At 35.5% G+C, this 12,374-nt stretch overlaps 2 protein-coding genes across 5 annotated transcripts; one reads left to right on the forward strand and one right to left on the reverse strand.

Annotated features, from left to right (window-relative positions):
* Positions 1-2,405: 2,405 nt before the first annotated feature.
* Positions 2,406-3,890, forward strand: LOC9309410. The gene is made up of 4 exons (XM_021021965.1): positions 2,406-2,866; positions 2,897-2,928; positions 3,228-3,250; positions 3,351-3,890. The coding sequence occupies exons 1-4, from the start codon at positions 2,556-2,558 to the stop codon at positions 3,351-3,353; spliced, it is 369 nt and encodes a 122-aa protein (XP_020877624.1). The 5' UTR covers positions 2,406-2,555; the 3' UTR covers positions 3,354-3,890.
* On the reverse strand, positions 3,820-7,896 carry LOC9307379 (transcription factor BIM1). Of its 4 annotated transcripts, none has more exons than XM_021021963.1 (12): positions 7,724-7,896; positions 7,116-7,543; positions 6,872-6,958; positions 6,008-6,430; positions 5,807-5,897; positions 5,588-5,724; positions 5,395-5,509; positions 5,209-5,278; positions 5,018-5,113; positions 4,564-4,919; positions 4,371-4,479; positions 3,820-4,275 (listed from the first exon to the last, which is right to left on the reverse strand). In XM_021021963.1, exons 2-12 carry the CDS (start codon positions 7,150-7,152, stop codon positions 4,186-4,188), a joined length of 1,611 nt encoding a protein of 536 aa, XP_020877622.1. In that variant the 5' UTR covers positions 7,153-7,543; positions 7,724-7,896; the 3' UTR covers positions 3,820-4,185. The 4 variants fall into 4 exon arrangements, with proteins under 4 accessions (XP_020877622.1, XP_020877621.1, XP_002873342.1 ...); XM_021021962.1 differs by having other exon boundaries at positions 4,564-4,916; positions 5,807-5,909; XM_002873296.2 differs by having other exon boundaries at positions 3,826-4,275; positions 5,807-5,909; positions 7,724-7,895.
* Positions 7,897-12,374: the final 4,478 nt, after the last annotated feature.

The raw sequence follows: 12,374 nt of genomic DNA on the forward strand, positions 1-12,374 counted from the left end.
TTATTTGGATATAAACTTTTTGTCATTTATCTACTAAGATGAAGTGTGTGTAGAATTAAAATCTATCGTCTTCTTATACAAAGCTTGGTTTCTAAAATTAGTAACTCATGGGATCGTGACACGTGTCAAGTCTATCGATCAGATTTTGACATATGATTGGGTGTAAATATACATTTTTTTTTTTTGGTGGGCTGTAAATATACATTTTTAGTAATAACATAGATCTGATACGTTTGTAAATAGATGTGATAAGATGATTATTTAACCAATAGTTTGCGTGTAAAATATTTTTTGAAGAAGTTGTAGAACTATATTTTAAGGAGATTGCGAGACTACATTTTTGAAATTTGGAAATAAATATAATGATGAATATTTGACAAAAAGTTTTGGTGATTGATAATTTAAATTATTGTAATAAGTGTTGCAATAAATATAAAATATAGAAATGTAAATCACTATATAAAAAAAACAAATATATAATTAACTTATTTGATGACTAAAAATATCTATTTACTTTCTAAAGATAGTTTCTACTTATAAATTTTTTTGAATATATATTGTTTTGTTAAATTTAATTTTATATAAAAAAATTAAAACCCGCACATCGTGCGGGTCCTTATCTAGTTATTATATATATCATCTTATCATAGATAAATTGTAACATATTAATATTACTATGTACGTACACAAAATTAAATTTTATTGTGTACACATTTTAACTATGTACATCTAATTCCACACTGAGGCCTTTATATATTGAAGAATGTCTGTCCGATACAATCATTAAATCTTCACTGTCTGGAACAATGTCAGCTAATTTATCAAAGAACCACACCCATGAAGCGTCAGTCTCACCATCCACAACACCAAACGCTATTGGAAATATTTGGAAGTTCCCGTCTTGGGCACATGCAATGAGGAGACATCCCTTGTAACGTCCTACTAGCTGCGTTCCATCTACGACAATTACCTTCCTCATATACTTCAGACCTTTTATAGAAGCCCCGAGAGATACAAAAACATACTTAAAGCGCTGCGTACCATCAGCTTCAGGTGTAGAGTGTAGGTGAGTTATCGTACCCGGATTAGCTAATTTAAGAAGATACAAATAGGTAGGCAAAAACCTGTAACTTTTTATATCATCCCCCCTTACATTTTCCACTGCAACCTCTTTAGCTCTCCAAGCGGTAGAATATGAAATCCGAACATTGAGATCATTTAGGAGCAACTGTGGTAAATCGACAGCTCTCGGACCCCCTTGCGTAGAACTGTATCTGCTCTTCACTACCTCTCCGAGAAGCTTATAACTAGCATGTTTATTATAATTCTTACGAGTGTCGATGTCACACGTATGGGTGGTATCATACAATGTGATTTTGAAACATTCTGAATTCTTGACAACTTGAGCTGTCAAATGCCATGGACAAGTATCATCAACGCAGACCATCTCCAATCTTGTAGGACATGACCTACGTTGCTTGTAGCAAAAGCATTGTTTGATTGCGAGATAAGACATTGTTTGTTGTATGACTTTTCTGTTCTTAAAAACACTCCCGACATACAAAGTCTCACCTGTCGTACTCAGTTCAACTTGTGTCTCATCATCTCGTAAATTGGCTAAATCATCGAATACCGGAGCAGCATCATTATCGAGAATCTCCAACTCGCCACCATGTAATGTAGAAAAGTCATTATACACTTCGTAAGCCTCAGCTGCGGTAACTAACCGATTATCATTCAGTGTCCCACTTGCGGAAGCTCCAATACCAAGGTCGATAGTGACTTCGTATATACCATTAATATTGGTATCCGTGTTACCTTCGCAGCCTGTATCTTGTACACACTCTGTAGTGTACGTACATTGGTACACATTCCCGCACAAATCAATTAAGAACGAAATATATTGCGTAACCGGAACAGTGTACGTAACTGAACCGCTTAACTGAACCGTACAGTGAACCGCTTAACTGAACCGTACGCTTAACTGAACCGTACAGTGAACAGTACATCGGTAGGGGTAAAATGGTCAGATTTTGGCCAAAATGTCAAAACTTGAAAGCCCATTCTCACTTTGCCAAAACTTGAAATTAAAACTTGGTCAACTGCCATGCAATTTACCCGAGAGAAAACCGGTCCACAAACTTCATGATCCTATTTATAGTAAACTATAAATAAAATACTACTACAAAAACAAAATCAAAGTTTCGAACCCTAACTTGTAAAACACCTAATTCGAGAGAGATAAAGACCATGGAAAGTAACCTGCGCAGGGACGACGAGGGCGATGAAATCCACGGTAAAGATGCAACCACCGCGTCTTCGGCTCTTTCCTCGTGGAAACCTAGAAAGCTCCCAGCCTCGGCCCATCTCCTAAGTTTCGGAGGCGACGACGAGCAGATAGCTCTCCGTGTGACGACGAGAAAGCATAATAACGAGAAAGACCGTGTCCAAGGAAATACCGGCGGTGTGGGGACTACGGCGGCGATGAAATCGGCGGTGAAGATGCTACGGCCGCGGTGAAAGTAGAAGATGAACCTCTCCCACGTGTGACGAGAATGTATAAAAAGGGGAAAGACAGAGTGGAATCTTCATCTTCCTCGAACCAGGCTATCATGTCCAGGTGTGGCTTTTATACGGCAGAGGAGCTGCTCGAGGACATAAAGGAGGCACATTGGTATCGGCTATCTCACCCTGAAGATCCGCATCCCTATCAGGATGAGATTGATGCTATGAGAGCCATTAAAAAGAATATAAGGCCGTCACCACTTCCACCATGTACTTCTGTGGTAACTTTTAACGGTGTGAGAATGAACAGCTCTTTTGAGAAACGTGCGTCTGTTATCTTCTGTGATGAAAAGCCTACTGCTAGAGATTCCACTATGAAGAAGAGGAGGAAGAGGAGCTGGATGATGGATACACTTTTGCCTGGTAACTTTTTTTCTTGAATATCTTCCTTCTTGAGAGTGTTTTTCTTGCTACAATTCACCAATTCATAGTCATCTCATCTCTTAGTTTCCATCTTTTGTAATTGCTTTGCTTTGTTAAGTTTCTGCATTTAGTTAGGGTTTTATTTTAACAGGCAATTTAAGAGGAGGTGGTGGATAGTCTTTTCTTTTGCTCTGTTGCTTTTTTATCATGAAAATGTTTGATAACGATATGTAACTGTCTCCATTGGTTCGCTTTCCTTGCATAATCATGATTATTGATATGTCTGTTATATGCTGCAGGTATCTCTCCAAGCGTGGATCAGGTATTCTCATCTCTCTCCCTTCCCCACTGTTTATTTAGTCCAACAATTGTTTATGTTTTCTTGTTATATGCTCAGTACACCAACTTTTTTCTTAATGCAGTGAAATAAAACTCTTCAGAATCATGCAGAGGATATCGAGAAGGCCCTCCCTCTCTGACCTTTCTTGGCTTCTTAAAACTTATATAAAATTGCTAGTTATACTTAAATAGCTCCTTCAAGTTAGTTGGCACAAGCTTTGGTTGTCATTACGAATGTTAACTCTTTTATTTTGCTGTTAATTTACAACTTAAGATAACACTGCAGTTACATTCTTACATAGCTCTTCTTGCCAATGTTTACTTGATTGATTCTTGCCGTGTTCCAGACACTGTCCAGAGAGCTGGGTCATACAGGCTGTATTATGAGTGTGTTTTTTTTTTCTTTTCTATTCAAAATCAATCATTCTTCAAGACTTCAAGTCTTGAGGAGCTTTGGTTTAGTCAAATAAATATATGCCACTTTTAATAAAACTAATAAATTTTTAAAAAATAGTATTACATAGAACAAAGGGTGTAAGAAGAAGAAACATATATAAAAAGTGTGAGATGATGATATATTGAGAGTGAAAAATGGTTCCACTTAATAACACAGGAAGCTTCCCGAAAACATTCAAAGCTTTCCCCTTAAATGATATATTCCTCAAAAGAAAACCCCAAAGAAGATTTGAGATTACAGGCTAAAATGCGGTTAGCACAACCGGGTCGCAATAGTCTTCTTAGGTCTCAAAAGATTATGGACCCACGAGATTTCGGATGTACAAAAGAAAAAAAATCAAGATATAACTATAATAATAAATTATAATCCCTTTTTGAGATAAAAGATTTTAAAGAAAAAACAGAGGAATCAATTTTGGTGTTTTACCGGATTGTGTGTTTTGGGTTTTGTTTTTATAACTTCTATTGTCCCGTCTTGAGCCGTTTTGGTTTCCGAGTTTGCTTGACATCGTCGTTTCTGGTTCGAGAAACCGGTTCACGAACTTCACGATCCTATCAGTAGTAAACAAAACTATAAACTATCAAGATTCCAAACCCATAAAAAAATGTGTGTGAATCGAATCAAACGTAAGTAAAGAAAAAGATACCTTGAAGGAAGACGAGGATTGTTTAGCGAGCTCGATTTCAACGGAGATGCTTGCTTTCGTTAAGTCCACTCCTGAATTCTCCAATGCTTCTCTCAGTGTTTTCACTAATCTGCTCCACAAAAATGTATAAAAGGTTAATAACTTTTTTTTGCTTTCAACTGTTACAAGATCAAAAGAGAGGTTTTTAGTTTACCCTTGCGAGTAAACACTTGAAATTCTGATGTTACCCTCAAGATCTTCCTCATCTTCTACTTCTTCTTCTTCTTTCAATGGCTGAGTTTGACTCCGAGAACTCGGGCTTGGCTCTACAGTCTCTGATGATGCGACTCTTGTGTGGAACTGAGGTACGGGATTACCCGCAATCACAGGAGAGAAAAAACTGTTGCTTTGAATCGACAATGGAAATGGAGAGGTCGTTGCGGTTGTTGGATGATCGATAACAACACCTTGTGCTGTTGCAAGGACCGAAACCGGAATGTTGTTCTTCTCTACTTCCATTTTTGGAGCAAAAGCAACTCCTTCAGGTACTAGCTGTTGGTTGTTACTCTGCTGGTTGTAAATGGATCACATGGTTTGTTTGTTTTCAGTTTCCAACCCGAGAAAAAAAGGGAATGAAGTATGGTCGGAAAACGTGAGAATATATTTACCCAATTCAATAGCTTCGCAGGTTCATGATTCCATCCTTGGTAAGAGGTCTCATACTTGTCTGCTTTCTCTTGTAAGAATTGAATATACTCGATAACCTATGTTTTCCAAAAAAAAAACAATTGGAGATTAGGAACAGATGAGACTGAATCTTACAGTCACAGAAAATTTGGCCAAAAAAGTATAGTTATACCTCTAGTAAGAAAGAGGCCTTATCCCGCTTTTGGTCGCTGTTAGGTATTAGTTGTCTCAACATTTGAAATCTGCGGAGGGATCCATTAACAATGTTTGATTAGTATCTCCACTCTGCTAAACTATACAACCAATTCTGGCTTTTGCTAATTAATATCGTGCATATGTACAGATATTCAGGACTTACCTATCATTGATCTTGCTCCTTCTCCGTTGCTCTGTAGCAGAATGTTTAGACCTAGGTGTGTTCAGCTTTTGATCGTTAGCAGAGCCTCTCACATCTGCTTTTACCCTCAAATCCACTGTAAAGAACCAATCAATCAGATCCTAAGCTGTTACGGTTAAGAAAACATAATGGTAAACTCTCAGAAAATACAAACCTCTATGGCTCTGGCTAGTCGAGGAGCTTTCTTTCTTCATGATAAAATCCTCTTCATCATCTAAATCATCTTCCTGTGAACTTCCTTTTGCTGACCTTATCATGTCCATGAAGCTCTGGCTCTTAAGCCCAGACCCTCTGCAACCAAAGTAAAACCTTAGTTGATCACCCTTTTAAGTCCATAGACCGAGTAATAGAACAAAGAGGATATGAGACTGACTGAGAGGAAGAGCGAGAACTGAAACCGCTCATATGATTATTTGTCAAAGACTGGGACCGTCGTTCCACCACTGGCCATTGTCCCACAGTTGCTGCAACATCAGCTATACATAAAAAAAAAAACTTATTTCAGCATTTCATGTGGTTTCTAAATACTTTAAACTAGTCCAAAAATACATCAAGATTCAATTTTACTTGTTACCTCTCATGTTTACTCTCTCCCCAACATTATTCTCCTTCCTTGTCTGTCCCTTCTTTCCAGAAGCAGATTCATCCCACAGAGTGAATCCACTTGATGCAGCAGCGTACGAACTGCAATTAGAGTTTGAATTCTCATCGACAATGTTTCTCTCATTACCGCCACTCGCTTGCACAGCAGCATTGAACATCATCGGTGGTGACAACTCCGGCTTGGGAATTCTCTGATGATGATGATGGAAGTAAGGAATGGGGCTTATTGTATAAGTCCCTATACCACCGGGAAGCACGTGCTGCAGCGGTGGAGGAGGTGCAGGGGGCGGTGGCTTCTCGGATGATGTAGTGGTAGTGTTAATCCTACTTACTTCTTCTTTAGCACCAACACATTCTAGCGGTTGCAGAAAATCATGGGTTTTCAAGTGACTACCTGCTCCATGTACCATCATAATTAAAAACATATACTATATGTTAGAGAAATAAATCCCTACATCTTATATAAAGTTGTATGCATTCAAACATTTAACGAAAATGAAAATCACCCATTTATTCAATTACTGGTTCTAAAATCTCATCATCTTATAGTTTATAGATATGTGTATGCATCAACATCATGAGGGTTCAAAGATATTTATTCGAATGCGAGGTTTACGACATGTGTATCCCCCATAACCAAAAAAAGAAAAACGGTCCCAAATTTCCATGGGCTTTAAGCACAGTTGGACCCATTAGGACCCAACAAAATAGCAACATTTTGATCCATGATTCGTCTTAAAGTCAGATCATATGCACGCGCGAAAAAAACGTGACCCCTTTTAAGAGAATCTTAAAGAAAATAAAAATGGCAAAAGGGTAAAATGGTAAAATATACCTTGAGAAGAAGGTGGTGTTGGCTTTGGATCTGGGTGGACGGTTGAATGACTGCAGAGCGATAAAAAATCATGTGTTGGTTTTCTCCCTGTGGAAATTCTTCTTAATATATAGTATATCAAAAATTAAAAAATGCAAACGCAAAAAAACTATATAATTTAAAATTCTAAATCTCGTGGAATTTAAACTCTCTGTTTTATCTATAAAGCATTGGTAATAATAATATCTGAGAATAGTGTGGTTACCTTCGGTTTTGAAGGGACGTGGTTGAGGAAGCTCCATGAACGACAGCTTCGACGGTTTTTGAATTCTTTTATATTATATTATTAGTCTGTGCGCGGGAATTGCCAAAAAAATGGACAAATCTTCGCAAAAAATGGCGTGAATTCGACGGAATTCTGTAGCTAGTAGCTCAGATCTGTGACTGGTAGCAGCTGATTCAGGCGGTGTTGTGTTTTCCGATGGTTGAAGACGCGGAATTGAGCTCCGAAGTCGCTGAATTATGCTTTCTCTGAGGCTTTTTCCCGATAAAAATCTTCGAATTTGGTCAAATTCTGCTCGATTTAACCTAAATCAGCCTCCGCCGCAACTTTTCCCCGCGAATTCCCCGGAATTTACGGGAATTCAACCGTAACAATCGCCAGAAGTCACCAATTTCGTGGATTCGATAGATCTGTCATCAAAATTGGATACGAATTCAAGACAATAACCATAATTCAGCAGAATTCATAGCTCAAACCAACTCAATTTCGCGTAATTCAAGTCAACCCATGAACATGGAGATACAAAAACTGGAATCCAAGTCAAATCTCTAAAGAAAACGAATGGATTAGATTTGAGCTAAGAAGCGTACCTTCTTCGACAACAAATTACGTGAAGCTTGGAGATCTCTAAGTCAGAGACACCAAACAAAAACTTTGGAATTTCGAGATAAAACTCTTCGATCTGATCGGAAAAAAAAGATCAGCCAGAGAGCTATCTCTCTCACTCTCTCTCTCTCTCTTTATCTCTCTCTCTCGGTGTTTAGAGAGGAAATGAGAAGGCGGAAATGTTTTTATACAGCCATAATAATAACGCTCCCCGTTAAACAGCAAATACACTCCGTTTAAACGACGTTAATCTAACGGAGTCACGTGGTGGATGTCTTTTGTTAGTTGCTTTCTAGTGTAAGGTAACAGAGCGGGTTTATCCGTTTAGCGGCGCTAAAAATTAAAAAAAAAAAAAGAAAAAAAAGTAACTAAATAATACACACACGAATCGATATTATTATTCTTTATTTATTTGTTTGGTTTTAATCGATGTACGCTTTTGTTTTTATTGTGTTCGACGATCCCCATTAATTTGTTTCGTTTTTCTGTATATTTTAAATTTTACTGCATTAAAAATACTGGTGCTTTTGAAAAAATGACTATTGCTCGTATATAACTTTTACGAGATTTCAATGATTGAACATCAAATATTGCATATCGTCCTTTGAATGAAAAACTCTATAAGTTTACAGAAAATCAAAAGTTTCAAACAAAATTACAACGTCGAGGAAAAAAACACAACTTTTTTTCTTGTACCAAAAAAAAAAAAACACAACTTTTACTTACTTTAACAACAACAAAAAAACATAAGAAAATCCTTTTAACTTTTACTCATTCATTTTTCCTTGTATATATTGAACATTAATATTCATTGACTCTATCAATTAATGGTCATTTTTCAATATTCGTTGTCGGCAATTGAAACTCACATGCACGCTATTAATTTAACTTTTTATAGGCATGCATACGAAAAATATGTTCATAATATACTACAATCATGGCGATCTGGAAAACATTAAATCTTCACGGATTCATAATTTAATACTCCGATTAAAAAGCTTGTAGTTTTTGTGACGTTTTTCTCTATCAATATTTCCAATTCATTACTATAAGCTTTTTGCGTGTCAAGGCACTCTATTATACGGAGTATGTTTCTGTATTAGGAATCCCACGAATCTGATATGCAAGTCATCGTTATTCTTGTATTGCATAAATTTAATACCACCAAAACTTAAATGAAGAGAAAGAAAAGATCTGATGACATTTTGTGTCTCTTCATCACTATTTTACTAATCTTTAAAAAAAATAACTTAAGAATTTGAAGAACACTATTTACTAATCTTAAAAAAAATATCCTATAACAGAAGAAGATTTTGTGCCTCTGTTTAGAAAATCATGCTTATAAAAAACCTTCATATATATGCATAACTCGATTTTTTGATTGGTCAATTGAAAGGTAATTGGTAATTTTTGACAAAGACACATACTAGTATCATGCATACATCGATTTCATTACATATTTCAGCTGCTTCTGCATTTTCTTCATCTATATAACTTCACTTTACAGAAGTTTGATTTCAAAACTCCGGAATATAACGCTACCTCTGCTGGCTGAAGATAATTACCAATTTAAGAGGAAATCATTAGTAGAAAATTGTGCTAGAATTGATGGTATATGCTTTAAAAAATAAAATGATGGTAAATAGGGGGACAAGTTCGATTTTGTACGTGTCTGCTTCTATGTACGTATTTGTGTGAGTGGGGATATATGTATGTGACATTAGGTGGAACAAAGACAGCTCTTTCTTTGTGCAGTGCCATTAACAATTGTCAAAACCATAATTAAGACCCTGATCATGTGAGCTAAACGCATTTTTAAATTTAGTTGAATGCCACTTGTTACAACACTAACTAACACTAACTTGTAAGTAAACCAAATAGACGACTTACGATACATATTTTATAAGTTTAGTTAGCATTTACTAAAGTAACATATGTCTAGTGTATGGACGGATTTGAGTTAGGTATTCGCAAAAAATCAAGTATTTCTTAACCCAAAAATGATAAAATATTTTCATAGTATAATTTAATATCCTTATTGAGCAGAGTATCGTAAGTATATATATATGGATTTAAAATTTTAGCTTAGTACGTATATACTTGATTATAATTATTTGAACTTTTCAGTAGTTATGGTCTTATAGATTAAATTTATCTTACGAATTATATTTATTACACTCTAATGCGTCCAAGCTATACATTGATTTACGCCCATCACTTTTTTGTCGTAGTTTAATGGCCCTAGTTTAATCTGAAAACAGAAATAACAAATTTAAAAGAGAGAGAGGAGAGGTGAGGAACTATAGCTAAATAGTGTTGGATCACATGAAGAGAAAAATGGTACAAAATAGGGAAAGAGCAAAAACAATAACACATCCCCACATGCCCTCCACTTTGTCTCGTGAGTTGTTAGGTTGTGCTTGAACACGCTTTATTCTCCTTATTTTATATAACCCCATGAATTATATTATAATGATTTAAATCACTCGCAATCTCATGGTTCTTTCATGAATTGTATTATTGTTATTCGAGATTCGGTTTCTCTAAAGCACAAGTAATTGGTTAGATACATTATAAAAAAACAACTGGAATTAGTAAGATTTTTACACGTTTATTTAGATTAAAAAAAAAGGAAATCAGGAATGTAAATAAAAACGAAATGGTCAATTCAAGCGAAAGACGAAGAAGAGGTTAGTGTGACGTCGTTTTCATGATGTTAGTGGGGCCACGTGAACTGACTCTGCAACTCACGTGAGAAAAACACTGTTGAATCTCGAGAGTCAGGACATAAATAGATTTTCGAACATTTAACATTCAAGGGCAATGTAGTAATAATACATCTTGACTAGGAACTGTTTATTGATATGCCACAAACCGACCTATCCTTAACCATCCGTGGTTCGGTTGTACGTAATTCATCAATAAATCAAAACTTTTTTTTTCAATAAATCAAAACTTACTACTCCCTCTGTTTTTTAAAAGTTGTCGTTTTAACTGTATTTGGACAAATTAAGAAAAGGTATACAATGACTATATTAACCTCATAAAAATGACAAGTAATTATTTACAAATAATTTGTGTTCAATAAAATGAGGGTAATTTGGGTAGTTATTGGCATAAATTACATTATTACCTTAAAACGACAACTAATTTAAAACAAAAAAAAAACTCTAAAACGACAACTATTCGAAAACGGAGGGAGTACTATTTTATATGCAACTTGAGTTAGTTAAAAAAAAAAAACATTTAAAGTATGTTTCAACTCCAAAAAATTAAGATAAAAATCAGTTAGGGAATATTAAGCATCCATATAATAACAAAACATATTTTCTTTTCCTACGCATATAAAATATATCAATGAAATTAACTAAATTAGTGTATAGGAGAAAATCATTCGCACGGAATCGTAAGATTACTTAAATATATGTACACATTATATCATATTTAATCCTATTTGAAATAAATCAATACCAGATCTCATCACAACTCACCAGGTTCATGCATACGCTAACCACTGTTTTTAAATCAAGATTTGATAATTTTTTAAGAGTAAACAATACTTCTAGTATCATACTAGCTATCAAACATCTTCTTCTTTTATTTTTGGTTTTAATGTTAGTTATCAATGCTCTCTACCTGGTTTTCTTACAATTTATCAAACATTCTCTTTTCGGAAGTTTAACTAAAAATTTAAACCGTTATTTATTTATTTTGTTGTTAAAGGGTTTTAAATTTAAACCTTAATTAATTACAGAAACTTTGCATACACAAAAGAGTGTGTGGGAGAGCATCTCATCTGAATTAGCTGTCTTCTTTACTTCTTTGTTTCCTTGTAAAGAGGACTATTAGTTGTCTCTAATCATTGTTAATAATATAACAAATTTAATAATCATAAAGCAATTAGGAAAGAAGAATAAGAAGCTGGATTTCAAGAAAAACAAATGTATTTGTAATGCGGACATTCCTCTGTACATTTGCACAGGAATCCTCTTAGGGATCAGTTAACAAATAGTTTATCTATCTATATATCATGTGACTTAGGGTTAAAACACGAGATAAAACAACTAATGATGCATTAAATTAAATACAGTAGTATTAAGTTTTTAAGGGAAAACGACCTGTGTCCCCCTAGTAAGTTTCACATAGTATCACAACTACACCGAATTCGGATCTCGATCGCTGTCCACACAGATTAAAAGTTACACTCATGTGTCCCCCCAAATCAAAACTTCAAGACCGCCATCTCCAAAATTTTGATTTTCGTGGTTTATACTTGGTTTACTGTACCCAAACCACCATTAACCGCGTAACAAAGAAAATAAACCTGATTTACCCATAAACCAACCCGATTACAACCCGAGAATTTAAAACCCCCAATTCTCAAAATCCCCAATTCCCAGAATCCCTAATTCTAAGAACCTAAGAACCCTAGAAACTCAGAAAACTCAAATTGGAGATTTCAACTGATGGATTCAAATGAGTTGGAGCCGCCGTCGTCTGATGTTGTCGTTCATCACCAGCCTTCCGAGTCTGTTCCGCAAGCAGAAGAAGGAGAAGGAAATCCAGAACCAGACATTGAACCCGACGATGAAGACCTACTAGAGCGAGACCAGTTTGAAATCGAGAAGGCATGTA

This window comes from Arabidopsis lyrata (genome assembly GCF_000004255.2).
Source record: "Arabidopsis lyrata subsp. lyrata unplaced genomic scaffold ARALYscaffold_6, whole genome shotgun sequence".
Classification (NCBI taxonomy): Eukaryota; Viridiplantae; Streptophyta; class Magnoliopsida; order Brassicales; family Brassicaceae; genus Arabidopsis; species Arabidopsis lyrata.

Excerpts from the sequence above, each read along its gene's own strand:
- LOC9309410 (XM_021021965.1), top strand. The coding sequence starts at position 2,556 with ATGTATAAAAAGGGGAAAGACAGAGTGGAATCTTCATCTTCCTCGAAC. Across the intron at positions 2,867-2,896 it reads TGTGATGAAAAGCCTACTGC|GAGGAGCTGGATGATGGATA; the intron begins TAGAGATTCCAC and ends GAAGAGGAGGAA. Across the intron at positions 2,929-3,227 it reads GATGGATACACTTTTGCCTG|GTATCTCTCCAAGCGTGGAT; the intron begins GTAACTTTTTTT and ends TATATGCTGCAG.
- LOC9307379 (XM_002873296.2), bottom strand. The coding sequence starts at position 7,152 with ATGGAGCTTCCTCAACCACGTCCCTTCAAAACCGAAG. Across the intron at positions 5,279-5,394 it reads AGGAGCAAGATCAATGATAG|ATTTCAAATGTTGAGACAAC; the intron begins GTAAGTCCTGAA and ends ATCCCTCCGCAG. Across the intron at positions 5,114-5,208 it reads AGGCCTCTTTCTTACTAGAG|GTTATCGAGTATATTCAATT; the intron begins GTATAACTATAC and ends TGGAAAACATAG.